The 17,862-nt window shown below is 44.2% G+C and overlaps 1 protein-coding gene across 5 annotated transcripts in view; it reads left to right on the top strand.

The window, feature by feature from the left end:
- Positions 1-17,862, top strand: part of LOC135238483 (bone morphogenetic protein 7-like) — a 31,041-nt gene that overhangs the window by 5,933 nt on the left and 7,246 nt on the right. For 3 of the 5 annotated variants that reach the window (XM_064306421.1, XM_064306420.1, XM_064306422.1), the window contains exons 3-7: positions 12,858-13,050; positions 14,943-15,091; positions 16,361-16,558; positions 16,662-16,738; positions 17,574-17,684. In XM_064306421.1, coding sequence (XP_064162491.1) covers positions 12,858-13,050; positions 14,943-15,091; positions 16,361-16,558; positions 16,662-16,738; positions 17,574-17,684 — 728 coding nt within the window. Of the gene's footprint in view, positions 1-4,347; positions 5,148-12,857; positions 13,051-14,942; positions 15,092-16,360; positions 16,559-16,661; positions 16,739-17,573; positions 17,685-17,862 lie in introns of those variants that run through there. The other 2 variants (XR_010325127.1, XM_064306419.1) reach the window with 1 other exon arrangement.

Raw genomic sequence — 17,862 nt, forward strand, 5'->3', positions numbered from 1 at the left:
CACTTCTTCCTCGTACAGTAATGACTCTACATCCAAGCTATGCACAGCCATAGCGGAGGCATCGTTAACAACCTCAAAATCTGTTTCCATTCGCTGGGCAGGAGCACACAGAGACCAAGGGTGGGGGCTCCCCTCCCACGATCATATTACTGTGCACTTAAATGCCTGGAAGAGGTTTTAATTCAAATTGAATGTTTGAGCGTATTCCTTGGCAGTGTGGTGGCCAAGAAGTCATGCTTGCAGTCTTCATGTTCAGTTCCAAAATGGGAGGCATTGTACCGCTGAGTAAGGTGCTTATCCTGGACGGATTTAGCGGATATCCAGCCGTGTACATTGAAATGCGTAAATAGTGAATGATGCAGATAAGCTTGATAACAAGATGAGAATGACTAGTAACCAAATAATATTATATATATATAGCTAATGTTTGGGCTACAGTGTTGAGTTGTTCTCTGTGAGGGAGGGGAAGTGTGAAGACCAGACGCGACCAAACAGGGGATCTATAAGTTACCAAAGGGTAAGGGTCGAATAAAACCATTGGCCAGGGACTCTTGAATATATTCCCTCATAGCCTCGCTCTCGGGAATAGATAAAGAATACAAGGAACCCCTTGGTGGGACCGAACCAGGAAATAATTCGATAGCGCAATCATACGTTCTGTGCGGAGGTAAAGTAGTGGCCTCTTGCTTACTAAATACCTGCGCAAGATCTGCATAATCGTTGGGGACATTGACTGGTAATGGAATAGTTACCGTACCCACTGTAACCAGATCCTCCATGCTGGTGGAATAAGGGTATTCCATTTCATCTGCCGTATCTTGTTCGCTATGGCTTTTAAAAGAACACCCCTCACCCAAGAATTCCTACCTGAAGGGGGCAATGCCGCAAACTGACTGATGGGAGTAACGGTCTCCTCATCACAGTACTCAAAACTGGGCTGGGAACTAGAACCAACCCCAGGAGCCTGCGTAGTCTCCTGCTGACAGTGAGACACGCATTCCAAACCCCACTGAAGGATGGCCTCCCCAGTCCCGCCCCAGTTGATGTAAGGTTTATGCCTAACCAACCAGGAATGCCCCAACACAAGGGGAAAGGTCGGCGATTCCACCAAAAAAAATCTGATACGCTCCACATGTTCACCAAAAGGAACGCGCATCTGAATAAAAGCGGTGGTTCTTTCCACTAGGCCTGTGCCTAAGGGACGGCCATCAAGCGCAGTAATCACCCGAGGCTGTGGCAAGAGACGCACAGGTAATCCGCGTTTCTTTGCCCATTTAATGTCAATAAAACAATCCACTGCGCCTGAATCTAAAAATGCATTAGTGTCAATGATCTGTTTATTCCAGGAGAGTTGGACGGGGATACATGTGCGAAAGGCTGATAACTCACGTCTCGCCAGTGGCTTACGCTTCACTGACGAGACTGATCTTTTTCTGCTAGCACTGGACAACTCTTTATGCGGTGCCCTATCTGTTTGCAATAGTGGCACCTCTTGGTTCTTGATCGGAAATCCGAATCCCTGCGAACGTCCACACTGTCCACCTGCATAGGTTCTGACCTAATTCCAGTGTCTTGGGAACGAGTGGAGAAGATGGGCGTACCCAAGAGAGGTGCGACATAAGGAGTTGTTCGACCTCTCCTTTCTTCCTTCTCTCTCTCTCGTTCCCTAACCCGGTGATCAATGCGGATAGCTCTCGCTACCAATGCCTCGAAAGTAGCGGGTGGCTCACTCACAGCCAGTGCATCCCTGACCGGATCTGACAGGGCGTTGGTAAAGAGTGTCATAAGCGGTAGTTCAGGCCAGCCTGATTCGCCAGCTAACGATCGGAAGGCTATGGAAAATTCTGCAACACTATTCCTTCCCTGCCGAAGACGGGTTAACCTAGTGGCTGCCTCGCTGCCCGTAACATCATGGTCAAACACCCTTTCCATCTCCTCAATGAGGCGGTCTGAACTTGTCATTATGGGTGAGTTTGAACGAAAAAGTGGGTCAGCCCAGGCCAGGGCTTGACCCTTAAGGAGACTAACAATAAACGCCACCCTTGATTCGTCTGTAGCATATCGTGAAGGATGAGCTCTAAACTGTATAAAACATTGTGTTATGAACCCCCGGCATTTGCTGGATTCACCTTCGAACGGAGCAGGGAGCTGAAGTTTAGGTTCCTGATTATTTGTGAGTGCCGGTGTGTATGTCTGGGAAAGAAAGGATTGTGCTTGTATACTGAGAGCGCGAGCATCGAGTCTCCGAAGAAACTCAGTTTGGAAACGCCTTGTCTCCTCGCGTTCAAGACGTCGCTCTTCCTCTACCCGGACCCGGTGTTCCTCGAAACCTCGCCTAAACTCCTCGGAAGCCACCTGCTGGCGACCCATAATCTCTAGCAGGCCGGTCAGTGTAGCTTCCTGGCGGCGTGACGCCTCCTCTTGTAATGCTAAACGCTCGCACAGCTCTGCCTGTTGTGCAGTGGTGTTTACTTGTTGACTGTGCAACATGTGTAGACCCTCTGTATGGGCCGTCAGGGCGGTTTGTTGAGCCGTAACTGCCTGATCCAGGCCGATGGTCGCTGGTACTTCCATTTGGCTTGAGTGTTCTGTGAGGGAGGGGAAGTGTGAAGACCAGACGCGACCAAACAGGGGATCTATAAGTTACCAAAGGGGCACTCCAGTAACCACTGAGTCTCGTGAGAGACGAAATGAGAAGGGGGTGCTATACTCCTAAGGGACGTATCCCAAAAAATGAATAAACCCCTAAACGGGTAACTGAGGAAGAAGGAGTATATAAAGAAAATAAAGGAACAGGGAAAAGAAAAGAAGAAAAACGACTTCGACCCGAAGCAGAGAAAAGAAAATGTCTTTTCAAAAAACAAACAAAAGACGATCTGAGGCCCACTAAAACCAGGGGGGAAACTAGTTAGTAAGGGGCAGAAAGGTTTGTGCCCCAACGGTGACACAATAACCCCTTAAAACCGCCAGCCTCAGAATCTGGACCTATACCGTCCTAATACCTTTTTCTCAAAAGAAAAAACAAACAAACTGAAGTCAGAACTCTTTTTAAATTTCTTTGTTCTTATATTCCTTACACCTTGCTCAGAAATACGACAGGGAACGGGCTAGAGAAAAACACGTTACACTCAAGCACCGTTCCACTGCCTACTGACGCTTTAAATACCCAGCCACAGGTGTGGCTGGTAATCAGCGGAAGATGTGAGCAACCCACAGGTGAAACCGATCAGAGGTAACCCTGCAGGAATGCATGGAATGTTCAAGCAGGAACAATCCTCCCACAGGAACCAAAAATAACGATTAGCCAAGTGGCTAATCTGCAAGCTCGAACTAATCGTCCCCACACCCCAAAATAACGATTAGCCGAGTGGCTAATCGGAATGCTAACCACTGAGCCGGTGCAGGCACAGAAAAATGATCTACCTGCACAGAAACCGTGACATTCTCAGCCTGCAGGACTGAAACTTGCGGGTTAGAATGTTGTGCCTTCGGTAAGGATGTGCTCCCTGTTACCTTGATAAAAAAGACAGCTTCACACATATATCACAGAAACAAAACAAAAACACAACCATAGCTGTGTTTAGCAAACACATGCCTAACACAGTGCATACAGCCGAGATATAGGTGAATCATCCTGTTGCTCTTCACACTACTGGTATACACTTAAAGCTTTATTACTTTAACATCAATCGATGAGATAGATGATATAAGATGGATAAAAAAGAGAGTTTCACTGTTTTCTGTAACACACAGGAGAGAAACTTATGATGCATGTGTTGTGCAGTTCTTGCACAGTTACATCATTCGTTGTAATCCTGTTAGCAAAACAATATTTACTTTGTGTATTATCCAAGCAATTCTCAAACACTGAGTAAAGCCATCTGATTAAAGTGAACATATTTAAGCCACTCTGTTCTTTAGCATGATACTGTTATTTGTCTCCCCCAGGCTTCGGGTAATCCAACTGTACACATTAAAATGTTCAGTGTTAAAACAACTCTTACAGAGAACATATGGTTGCTATTGGACTTACCTAGGCTATTCAGTTAGAGTTGAATTAAAACTGGACATTTTAATCAATCAAGCCAGGGAGCAATTGCTGCCTTATCTAGAAAACAGTCCTAATGAAAAGGACTGTACCTACCCGCGAATCAATACGAAAAAGTCTGCACATGTTGGAACATTCGCTGCTATTACCTGCAGACAAAGGAAACGTGCAGGCAGGTAATTAAGCTGACAGGTCTTTCTTACTGCTGGTGTCTCCACCCATTCAACCGCAAAAGCAGAGGAAAGCGAACATCACGACAGGAAGAACATCCACTCTGCGCCCACTCAACCTAAATCCACCCTCCCTACTTTTTCATTTTTTACGTTTATTTGGTGGCAGTCGCAGCTGCTCCCCAACCCCTCCCAGCAGATCCAGCGCCTTAAAAGTGTGCCATATGCGCGCAAAGCCCGAACATTTAACTTTTCACGTGGAGTCAGAAGGTTGTACACCACAGAGGGACAATTTAGATGTAGGGGGAGCATATATAAGGGAATCGCGGAATGAACACCTTACGGGAACGGATTCCAAACTGGATCAAAATGTGTCTATTTACGCGGTGTTCTCGCCGTGAACTGGACTGATTTAAGTATAGGTCGACAGCCTCCTTTTTACATTAACACACCTTTCATCCCTGTCAGTCCTAAAGGCTGCTGTGTGCTTCTGTTCGTTTGGAAATTATTACTTGCTGTGCACCGTAGCTAGACACTAGACATGCTTTCTCATTTGAATTCCAGCGCTCTTGCTGTAGTTCTCATGTGTGGTTACTGTGTACTGGCAGAAACCATTTTTACTAATTTAACTTCGCACACCGAGGCTCACTCGAGTTTCATCCACCGGCGTCTGAAGAGCCAGGAACGCAGAGAGTTACAGCGGGAGATTCTATCTATACTTGGGCTCCCCCACCGGCCCCGGCCGCACCTCCAAGGGAAACTAAACGCAGCCCCTATGTTCATGCTGGACCTGTACAACGCCATGTCCGAGGATGGCTACTCTTATCCGTTCAAGCCCATAATCACCACACAAGGACCCCCAATCGCAACTCTTCAGGACAGTAATTTCCTCAGCGATGCCGACATGGTCATGAGCTTTGTCAGTCTAGGTATGTCACTCACCTGGCGAACAAGTGATTAATTCCTTTCCGAATGTTGTGTGCACTGTTACCTAACGCATAGTTTTCAAATTTAATTTTCGACTTTAAAGTGAACAGAAGGACGTTTTCTCTGACCTTATTTATCTAAAACAACATCCGTAATATAGCGGACATAATTTAAATAATTATAATTTTAGAAAGGCTACTTTATATTGAAGAACTTTCAATATAAAGTTTTGTTTTAATCACAGCGGAATTTCTGAGATTAAGAAAACCTGAATTTAAAAAAAAATCTCATCACTTCTGAAGTTTTAGAATTGCCTTTCTTTTGGTAAAGATTAAGAAGAAATGTTCCACTATTACCTCCCCACAGCACCATACCTGGAGCTGTCAAAGAAGAGAACGGTCCAACTTTAGGTTAAATATTGCCTGTATATAGTTTTGTCACTGTAATAAATCCACGCAAAGAAGTACGACAGTGTGAAGTTGTGAGCCGATTGATACCCACCGATTCCACAGTTCCCAAATGCGTTAAAACGCGCTAGTTTGGAGAGAATTGGATTTGCCATCTGGCAATGATTTGAGTTTCAGCGATAACATATAAATGGGAAGTTTCAAATGTCAGTATGGAACTGCGTTATATTTAATTTTTTTTTTTTTTTGGCACAGAAAGATCTGTTCCAGGTAACAAAAGTATGGCGAAAAATGCCTGCACTAGAGTGTTGGTATTCATTATTACTCCTGGAAATGTACTTCACTGTACACCGACGGACGCAGTAGTGTATGTTCTGTTTGTCTAAACTGTACAATTATTGGATATGCAGAATATTGTTGCTTAAAGCTTGACACATCACTTGTGTAATATTGGGCACTTACTGACACATTTCACCACCACTAGTGTAATTTATGCTTTAATAGTGTAAAATGTCAGACAAGACTCAATGTCACAAAAAGTCTTTTTGTCTAATCATCCTTTAGCATTTTTTTTTTTTTTTTTTTGATTCCCATCACGTCTTCATTTAAGTTCTAGCACAGAGCTGGTGTTTTCTCTTATGGTCAACTGTGAAAGAAACAGGTTTATAATATATTTTTTGCTGTTTTTCAGACTGAACTACTAAATTTTCAATTCATGAGATATTATGACAAAATCTACCTATCTCGTTTTGCCCTAAGGCCCTTCAGAGAAAGAAAGAAGGGAGAAAGGGATTGCTGGGTGGAGGAGTAAGATGCCCAAACACGATACACATGCTGAATTTTCCCTTTATTGTCCATGTTCCCTCCCATGTGTATATGTGGTAGTGGGAACTTCCTCTGACATTATTACATTTTAGAACTGTATGTTGCTTTCGTTTTCCTTGGATACGGTGCCAGAGCCGTGGTTTCATAGTGGCAGTAGACCAGATCCATTCAGGACCCCAGGTTTGGGTTCTCTTCCTGCTAATGTAGACCACAGCAGAATAGCCAGCCTAGGGCTGACCACTGGGGTGGCAATTAGGTGGACACTGAATTTTGTGGGCAGAAGGTTTTTGGGCCAGTCTTGCACTGTCCCCATAGGCAAAATAACTCCACCCAAAAGGGCTTCCAATAAAAAAACGAAAGTCTTGAGAAAGTAAAGAGAATAGTACAGAAAATGTCATGAGTATTTATTTTCTAGTCAAACAGCAGGCAGAGCGGTGTGGGATAGCGGATAGAAAGTGTCTCCACCTGCTTTTTGTTTCTCGCTCTGCTGGGCTCATGGCCCAGTTGGCCTGGCACTGCTATGGCTGTAGAACGTGTTGGGCCCTTTCCTTCAGTTCTTTGTTACAGTAGTGCAATGTGACTACAGAGTGAGAAAGAGGGAGGGGTTAAGTAGTGAATGCAAAGGAGAAGCAGAAAAGAGAAGAGAAAGAGAGAGAAAAGGAATTAAAGAGAAAGAGAAGGTGATGGGGAGGTGTAGAGGGGGAATGGGAAATGAGACAACCTTGTCAAGTGCATGATTGCATGATAGGCTTTCAGATGGCCTCGCCTCAGCCATATCTCTCTATCTTTCTCTCTCTTTTTCTTTCTCTCCCTCTTCCTTATTAGCACCTCTTCTCCTCTGCACTTCATCAGTGTTCATGGCTAATGATAGTCTGATGTGATCCTGGCCCATGGGCTATGCAGAATGAAGGAATTTCCCCTAAGCCTACCACAGCTTCCAGAGAGGGCTGAGACTTGTCCAGTCAGAGTGCAGGTTGCCAGGGGAGTGCAGGTTGCCACATGGTCTCAAGTAATATCCTATCCAAGTGGCATCTTGCAGATATCTAGGCAACAAGCAGCAGATTAGCCACTTCAGTTCTGCTATATTTAATATATTTCAATATATGGCGGGAAATTCAAAATCAATTTAAAACATTGTGTAATATATGTATGAAATACAAAAATATATATTTTATATATACACATATATGCATTAAATATTTGTAAATGCATGTTATGGATATGCAAAAGCTGCCACTTTTTAATATTTAAATATATTTTCACAATATATTTGAAATGTGGGTAAATATATTATGTAAAAATATTGAATAATCACATTAATAATTGCAGTGTAATAATTACATTTAAAATATAAGTAAATATATTAAAATGTATGTAGTTGCCTTAAATTATATTCCATATCATTTTTCCATATGGGTTAAAAGAAAATTCTGCTGCACCATGGTGTCTTTATGATTTCACTGCTGAAGTTTCCTGTTCCAAAAATGAATTGATTTTAAAGATTCTCTGAAATGTTCCCCTGTATGCATCTCCCTAGCCTGTTAGCGTGCAGCGCAGTCTGGAAACTGTAGCATGTTACACTGAACAGTGCTTTTCCCCAGGCATTGGTATGTGTTCTGTTTTAGGCCCCAGTTCTGCAATTCATCTTCTAATTTATGACAACGCAGTCATTCAAAACAAAAACCCCCAAAACAAACATATTCTGGACTTGCATGGCAGTGAGTGGTATGGCAACGCTAGTATGCTAATGGTAACCTGAAAACATTACAGTATATGCTATATCATACAGCAATTGTCCATTTGTTCTGCTGTATCTGGGACAATGGTGGTGAATGCACAAGGTGAATCAGTACAGTGAACAATGGGTCCTCTAGATCTTGTGGTTTCTTTGCTGTTCATAAACAAGCAAAATTCTGATTAGGCTTTTTATTAAATTTAATAGATCTGTTCAATGATAGAGATAGGAATTGTAATAAATGCATGCAATCTTTATAATTCATAATTAGGAATGAGAGAGAGAGAGAGAGAGAGAGAGAGAGATGCAGGATTGGTGACCGGAGTACAAGGTCTATGGTCATGACTGAAATATTTGAGTTGATAGTTTATTCGGCTATTGTTTCAAAGTTAACCTTCTGTTCAAAGCAGCTGCTAGAAAGGGCTGTTTTTGGGTGCTTCCTTCAGAAAGATGAATGCCATTTTGGGGAAAAAGGTGTGTTAAAACAGACATCTGTTTTACATCTGGCAGCACTTACAATGTTGAAACAGTTGGTGGGGAGGTTGTGTACGTGCTTGTGTGTGTGTATGTGTACAGTATATCCATTTGCATGTGTGTGTGCATTTGGATGCGTGCGTGCTTGTGTGTGTGTGTGTGTGTGTGTATGCGCGGTGCATTCATGTGTGTGTGTGTGTGTGACTGAGGCAGATTACTGGCGCCCCCCAGAGGAGTGGGCAGTCTGCTCGCGCAGCTGTGGCCTCGCTGTGCACTTGCTCCTTGGAAGGAGCGCTGCCACATTCCAGGGCTCGGCGGGTGGCCCCTGAGTCACTGCGAGAGACGATCGTAGATGCGTGTCCTCCTCGCCAAGCCAGCGCAGCTGCGCTCTGAGACTTAACCTCTTCAGGCCTGCTGCTCCACATCTCCTCCCTGCTGGCCTCCGAGCGGGCCAGAGTTCTCCCTCCGCTCCGGGCCTGGACAGGGCTTCCTGATGTGTGGTCTCCTCGCACACGTGCAGACGCATGTCTTGGGACGTCGCGTATAACTTTCCTCTAACAGTGAGCATATAGGGTCAGGTTTAAAGCTGAGGAGTGGCCTGTAGTAGCTTTTCATGACTCAGTCTAGGGCTGGTTCAGGGGCAGATCCCATTTTGTGAGTCCAGATGAGTCCAAGTGAGTCCAAATTCATGGAAACATTGCACTTTCCATGTTGGAAAACAAGAATTTGAGGAAAACATTTGCAATGAAAGTAGAATAGAGTAGAATAGAATACACCGTTATCATCTTAAGTGAGGGAATGCTCAAGTAGCCTACATAACAGTAAAAACGAGCTATGCTCTACAGATAACTGACATTATATAATTGGGAATGGCAGAGTACATAGCAAATAGTACACTGTTAGATTGAGAATAAAATGAAGTTGCAATTTTTGTTCTCACATTCTGAAAGAAGAGGAACTAACCCTGCCAAAAAGAATTTTATGCTGTGGAGGGAACTCTGCAAACCATTTTTTCATCCATCCTTCTTCTTGGAAAGGGGTTTTCCCCCTTGTCTAAACTGATTACCTACCCCAATCATTTTTACCCTCAGTAAATACAATTCTCATAGTTCATAGTTCACAAATCCTTACCAGTAATCTAAAGTTGTGCAATCATCTGTGAGAACATTCTGAAGGGGATTTGTCAAATCTAGGTGCAAAGTTTACATTACATTGCCACTGTACCCCTGGTTTGTGGTGGGTAATACCTGACTTCTACTGGCCTCCCAGAAGTTTTTTGTAAAGAGTGAGATAAATATGAATTTTTTCAAACTAAATACAAAGTCTGACTGAGGGACAACAAACCAGAAGGACAAGGAAAAATTTCTATAGTGGAATTTCTGAGGTTGATGGTCCCCTATGTAAACACATCAAATACTTATAAACGATTTCAGTTGCATATAAAACACCCTGGTTTTTTTTCCAGTCAGTTAATTACAGCCAACCAAATGACTTACTGTAATTAAGTGACTGTTGTGTGCATTTAAATCCAGTCCGGGTCATGCTGCCCCCTCTCTCTGAGCATTGTGAGACACTGAAACAATATAAAAATATCATGAGGTTATGATGTCATTGTGGAACATTTGCCAGCCAGTGGGCAGGATGTGCCCAAAGCAGAAAGTCACCTGTTGCTATGGCAATCTCCCCATCGTTTGAAGGTAAACGTGTTGAATAACGTTAGGCAGCTATGGATGCTGTGGAAATGTTTTGGGTTGGAGATTTTGGTAATGTGGTGACCGACTATGAAGGCAACCTGCGGGGCTTCTGTCCAAACCCTGTAAGAAGTTGATTCATTCAATTGTGGCTTTGCTATGGGCCCACTGGGGTAAATACTCTTTGTAATGAGTCTGAGTGTTACACTTACAAAGACTACTCATTAACCACAAACCATTAAACTGCATTATTTATTACTGTACTTATCCACTGTGACTGCAATGGCGCCCCTCAGTTCTGAGCTATCGCCAGAGTCCGCCACACTGCCGCAGTGCTGCCCCGTCACTCTTGTTTCATCTCCTCCCATTTCCCAGCTGGAATTGTAAAAAAAAATTGAATTGAATTTCCTTTATTTTCTCCAAATTTGGCATCCTCTCTTGTAGTATATTGGTAAGGCCTGACATATTGCTGCAACCCCCGTGGTGAATTTAGAAGAGCACGGGCAGGCACGCGATCTTCTCTGGAGCGTACGCTGCCTCCTGGAGCTCCTCTGCACTCTGCAGTCCTCCAGCTGACCTGCAGTCATTGCATCAGAGGAGCGCAGTTCCTGTGCGGCTGGCGTAGGCATCGGGTAGATCAGAGACTGTGCTCATGCCTTATGAGACGAGCTCAGCCATGTGATAGGCAAGGAGGCCCTGTCTGTTTTTGGATTTCATGCCACCATCAGCTCTTATTTATTTAATTCACCCAATTATATGTATGAACTGATATATGAACTATATGTGTTGATACGCTCATGAATGGACTGGTACGAAACTTTTTACTGTGGTCTAATCTATGAGTGGACATTACCTTATGCACCTAATTGTCTAATTGGTGGCAACAAAATTCTGAATACACACCAGCTCTCCTGCAATGGCATTGCCCTTCTCTAGCCTAGATACTGAAATCTGGCCCTCAATGCCTGTAGTACTACTGGTTTTCTTTTGTACCTTGTAAATAATTTGTTGATTAATGTCACTGATTTGCCAATCACCTGGAGTCCCAGGTCTAAATTAGAGGGGAAGAAGGAACACCTACAGTAATACTAGTCTTGAGGGCCATATTTGAGAATCCGTGGTGTAGGGTCTGGTGGAAAGGGAGAGAGCAGGTTAGAGAATGGTCCGGTGACTGTGGAGGAGGTGGGCTGTCTGGAAGGGTAAATCTCCCTCTGCTCTTTCCTCAGGGGGCTGCCATGACAGGGCAGGACTATTTGCATGTAGGCTCTGCATAGCTTTTCATTTTTAAATGTGCTTGCGTTGGTGCTGCTGGCTTTTTAGAGAAACACTTCAATGTGGCTTTCTTGCGGTCATCGCATGTGCCCATTTTAAAACTAAAAGCAAATCAAGTAATTTTCAGTTGCTGCCCCCCTCAACCCGGCCATACTTTTTTTGGGACGCTCGTTGAACTGGTGTTGAGGAAGCGTGTCTCATTTGAGGTTTTGATTGAAAACAGGAAGTTGTAGGGATGTGGGTAGAGCGGTTGACATTTGAAAAAAGGCGGTTGATTCATCAGCCTGCCGAGCGGCACGCTTTGACAGACAGCGACTGGGTCTGTTGCCCAGCAGGCTGCAGAGAGCGCCGTTGATGACTGCGCGCTGATTGATGCCGTACGCCCCGTCAGATGCATCACGCAGAGAGCGAAAGACGGGTGTCTGGAGGTCTAGTGTTCTATTGCTGGGGGTGTGTTTCTGTTTCTGTGATTACCCATTTACAGCAATGACCAGGGGTGTGCTGGTGACAGAGCATCACACTTGCACTGAGAGTAATGCGCTGAGCACACTTCTTTTAGACTGCCCATACCTGATCACTTCCATATCTACATTCATTTAGTTGATGGTCTTCACAGCATGTAAGTGCTTTGTGTCTGTGAATTGTACAGAGACAGCATTAAAAGAACAATAGTTGTCTTTGAAAGGAAGGTTGTTTCATTATTTTGTGCTAAAACCATAAAAAATTAATTATGGAAGAAAACGTGGAACATATTTTACCTTAATGTTACTGATGCTGTCAGCCTGAAGAAGTTTAGATGCCTTTATTAAAGATGCAAATAAAACATTTCTCTACCTATTTCACTACAGCATCCTGTCATGAAATTTCAACGTACTAAGTTTCAGTTTGTTTCCGACAAATTCTCAACAGTATTAGACAATCTTAAATTTAATGGAACAACACGTGCGCAGTTCCCAGGTGGCTTCTCCTGCTTTCTTTGGACATGGTGCACCTTACATCATGTGTTTCTTATGAAATCTCAGTAAATAGGGTAAAAAGACAGCTTTTTTGTAAGTCTCACATAAACGGTCATTGTGAGTCACGTTGTGGCATTTAGCATGGGTGGATATGTGCCTCCATTGGTGTAATTGGGGGCGGTGTACAGGAAGTTCTATTGACTTCAAAAATGTGCATGGTATGTATTTATGAAGTGGTATACCTGAAAAAAGCCATTTTCTCTTTCATTTTGCATTGCAAATTGTGTCACTGTGTGTTCTGTCACTTTGATGATCTGGTGTCCCTCCATCTTGTTTTTTCCCTGTGTCTCAGCGGAGCGTGATAAAGACTTCCTGCCGGCCTGGCGGCACCACAGAGAGTTTCGCTTTGACCTGTCGCGGATCCCGGAGGGAGAGGCCATCACGGCTGCGGAGTTCCGCATCTACAAGGACGCCGTCCAGGAGCGTTCTGAGAACGCGACCTTCCGCATCAACGTCTACCAGGTGCTGCAGGAGCACCCTGACAGGTGAGTCCTTACACGCTGCTTTGGAATTTCTATTCTCTCGACCCACATATTCACGTCTTCGAGAATGGTTGGCCCTTAGCATTACTCCTTTTCCCTTCACTTTTATTGGCATAACACTTTTTACAGAGGCACTGTCACAAAGACTCTTTACAGAGAGAACAGAAAAGGGAAAAATTGGGCAAGAACCTGGCCTGAACCCCCCCCCAAAAAAAAAAAACATGCTGTTAGTCGTACTGCATTTTTAGGTGATGCAGACACAGTATTTCCTATAATAACGTGACCGTGACTGAGTTGCGTGATACTGAAGTGTGGGGGAAACAGAGTTTCTAGGTTAGGGAGCGCACGCATCTCCATTGCTGGGTGGTGCTGCCTCCTTTGGATGCGGAGACATCCCAGATGTTGGGGAGTTCTGCGGTGTGGCCTGTTTCCGTGGCAGCGCAGTGGGAACACGCCCTCTTCCGCGGGACCCCTGCTGCTGATTTATCGCGGGGCTGCTTGTTTGCTGTGAAATCAGAGGCCGTTTATAAAGCCATTACTGTCAATTAGCGAGATTAAGTGCTCCCGAGAGCGATGCGAAGGCGCTGCTTCTTGCCATCTGGACTCTAGCCCATGTCGTCTGCATTTTTCATTCCTTCGCTTCACTCCCTCGCCTTTTCATCATTATACTCATCTCCTTCACTGCACTCTTTCCAACTACAGACATTTTTCAATGATTTCTATACACTCCTGACATTCTATACAGCTTTAGCATTCTTTAAACAATGTGGGCCACTTTTGTGAACACTGATTAAGCCTATTCCTAGACTAAATTCAATTTTGAATGAATATTCATCCATACAAAACTCCAGGACTAAGCTTCGTTTGAGCCACAAAACTGGCCCTGTATGCATGTATGCACCCACATACACTGTATGTGTTTACGTGTCTGTAAGTATATTAATGTGAGTGCAAATGTTTGTGTAAGTACATGTTTGTGATTTAGCATGTGCACATTAGTGCCTGTATGTGTATATGCATACATGTGTAAATGATTGTTTATGTGTCTGCCTTGTGGACTACTGCTTGTGACAGGTCCTGCTGCAGATCTTATCCTCCTGTTAAACTGTGACTTGTGGTCTCCTGCTTCCTGTCTGGTTTAGCAGTGAGCTCTCCACAGGAGGCTGTTACTCAGACACACTGCTTTTGACTGAGAAAATGAGACGTGTAGCAGGTCATTGCGAACAAGTTCCAGTCTTGCCTTGTTCTCACTGACTATGCTGGAGGGCTGTGTGTAGATATCAGCTGCCCTTTGAGGGAGAAGGGTCACGTAATGGCAAACTTTGTTGTTACTCACCTCCTGATTAGGGCACACCATGGTCCTGATTCACATGATGAAGGAATAGGGCTGTCACTTGCTCAAGGAAGGTTCTAGACATTTGTAAAAAGAGCACGCTGTTTTGTCGGATATGCTTGAAGAGCTTGTGTCTAGTCTGGGTATGTTGATCTCATAAATGAGTGCTTCCGGGCCAGCAGCATTTCATTAAGCACACGTTTCCTGTGGTTTCTATTGACTGGCAGGTTACTGGCAGATTTCCGTCCCCTGTATTTTACCTTTGGTAATCTACACTTCACTTTTTTCCACACATCTTTATTTGGTCTGAATATGATGGTGTTAGGCTCTTATGTGCAGATCATTTTGCATTTTAATGTCAACTGGAAATCCTTCATATGTCTAAACACACATAATATGTGTTCCTGTGTGTGCAGTGTGTATATCCATCCATGTGCATGACCAAGGAAATTTAGTCACAGTGCATGTGTGTCTGTGTGTGGTCAGGGAATTTTAGTCACACTGTGTGTGTGTGTGTGTGTGTGTGTGTGTGTGTATGTGCGTGTGCTTGTGTGTGTTCCAGGGAATCAGATCTCTTCCTGCTAGACACGCAGGTGCTCTGGGCAGCGGAGGAGGGCTGGTTGGTGTTTGACATCACTGCAACCAGTAACCACTGGGTTCTGAACCCAGCTGGGAATCTGGGCCTGCAGCTGGTACTGGAAGGCTTTGATGGTGAGTGGGATGATGGACCGGATGCTCTCCCCTCTGTGGATGCTGGTGGAGTTGCTGATGTTCTCCAGCCTGTGGTCTGGAAAGTTTAGCAGTGCAGTGGTTCTATAGTCTTTCTTTTAAATTTGACCTTATTAGTAATTATTAGCTCAGTCAGAACTATGACTATATTCCTTTAAAGAGCCTGATTTTTTTAGTTGTTTCCAGCCCAGGTTCTGGTGATTTAACTCACAGCTCACCCTAAACACTTATTTTGGAGAACAAGGGTACTAGGCGTTCTCGCTGATGTTCTGGCATTATCACCAGTGACTAACTATGTGGTTTTTCTTTTTAAAGAGAGTGTATTCTTGTCAAAGCTATTTAAGGTAAGAACAGGGTGAAAATGTTAACAATGTTTTTGCTGTTAAATGGGATGATTGTGTTACTTCCCCCTTTCAATCTACAGCATTGAAATCACAGATTATGTGTGCCAATTAGCATATATGTAGCAAGTGTAAACAGACATGAGTCTAGTTAGCACATGTGAACCAATCAGGGTGGAGTAAAGAGGTATGAACCAGTCAGACACCAAACAGGGCCAAAGCTTCTCAACACTCTGTAAAACTGAAATGCAGGTGTGGTTTCCTGAGGCTCCTGAGGTGTTTGTTGATTACATACAAATGTATCAACAAACACATCTCTTAACTGGACAGATTTCATCCACTCCTATTTCCATCAGACACACCTGCAGTATGGTAGGGAATGACAGAAATTCGCTTTTTATTTGAACAGGTTAGGGGTTTGCCGCTCACCACTTTTTTCATAGAGTTGTGTGGTTTGTGTGTGAGTTAGTTCAATGCTCAGGAACTGCTTTAGGGTATTACAGGTTGGGTGTTGTGTGGAAATGGTCATAATGAAATGGGAGTTTTCTCCTTCCATCTTGGAATGAGCAATATGGGAGTCATGTGTAAGCAAGCCCAAAGGGCCTCTTCTCTCCACCTTGCCAGGGAGATTAGAGAAACGTCCCATTCTTTATCCAATTTTATGATCATTTGGAGAGGCATTATAAATAATCTGTGCTGGCCGCCCTGCATTTCCAGTCAGATGAAGGTATTCTTCACCGAGACTCAAAGTGATGCACACCATTGCATGTTTCTATCACCAACACAGAAGAGTAAGTGTTTTTTTTTTTTTGCCTGATAAGGTCAGTCACCACTCGAGTGTAGATGAGTTCTGCAACACTGCGGTTGACCTGGTGTTGCACCACGCCTGTTTTTGTCCCCCCCCCCGCAGGTCAGAGTGTGAATCCCACGATGGCTGGCCTGATTGGCCACAGCGGGCCTCAGAGCAAGCAGCCCTTCATGGTGGCCTTTTTCAAGGCCGCTGAGGTGCACATCCGTAGCGTTCGTTCTGCCGGTGGCAAACAACGCAACCCCAACCGCTCCAAGGCCCAAAAGAGCCCGGCAGCCATGAAAGCAGCCAACTACGCAGGTACTTTGTTGTGCATGAATATGTAAACTTACTTGGTCATGTATGTGGACTTTTCTCTCTCCTGAATATTTCAGAGACTCTTTCTGTTCCCATTGCTTTACAGAAACCAGCATCATTGACCAGAAACAGGCCTGCAAGAAGCACGAGCTGTACGTTAGCTTTAGAGACCTCGGCTGGCAGGTACTGTATAGCACCACTTATTCCGTTGCTCCCATTGTCATTGTGTCTCTTTTACCCTGCTTTTGTTTGAATCTTTTCACTTTCCCATACAATGTATTGGCAATGCTTCATTTTCTTCCTGTCTTCCTTCACGTCCCTTCACTATCTTTCTTATTCTACCACTTCTTCTGAAAAAATCTTACAAGTCTTTGTCTTTCCTCTCCCTCTCTTTTTCCTTCCTCTCCCTTTTTTCCCATCTTCTCTGTATTTACATGCTAAATTTTCCCACTCTCCTTTATCAACTCCTATCTTAAACCTGGCTTGGCCATATTGCATTTGATTATTTCCACATTATGGAATTTCTACATTATGTAACTGAGCTGTTTGGCAGTTCAATTACGCTTGGAGTGTTTACTGATTGGATTATTTTATGGGCAGCAGCTGGTCCATAAACTTGGACAATTTAACAATGCTGGTTTCAAAGCTGGTTTTATTTCTTTCTCAGCATTTGCCAGTTTCTGCCCTACGTGGGAAGACCCTCCATTCATTACTCAGAAACCATCCAGAGGCCTGTAGTCATCGCGCTTTTATTTGCGATTCACAAGCGATGCATTTTGAAAAGATACTGCGGTCAACGATCGAAAATCCTCACAAAACGTTTCTGCGAAACGAGCCCCTGGACAACAATTGCGGCTGTCAGTCACAAATGTGCTGTCATAGGAAGATTATTGGCATAGGAGCCATGCGCAGAGGCGGTGGACTGCTGCATTTTTGATAGCGTGGCTGTGGCAAGGTATTGGATTTGCTTGAATCGTACAGTATGACAAACCCTCATTCTGGCTTGCCTCCCTCTCAGGATTGGATTATTGCACCGGAGGGCTACGCTGCGTACTACTGCGAGGGCGAATGCGCATTCCCACTCAACTCGTACATGAATGCCACCAATCATGCCATTGTGCAGACGCTGGTAAGCGCCCACGCCAAGCTGTGGAGATGGGAGAGTGAGCCTCCATGAAGCTTTGGGTGGCCCTACTATGAGTGTGTGCGTATGAGTGACTGATTATATGTCATTCACTCATCCATTGTGTAATGATGTGCGAATCGTTTTCAATGTCTTGCTATTTCCAAACAGTTTCTCGTTTCTG

Source organism: Anguilla rostrata, chromosome 13 (assembly GCF_018555375.3).
Source record: "Anguilla rostrata isolate EN2019 chromosome 13, ASM1855537v3, whole genome shotgun sequence".
Taxonomy (NCBI): Eukaryota; Metazoa; Chordata; class Actinopteri; order Anguilliformes; family Anguillidae; genus Anguilla; species Anguilla rostrata.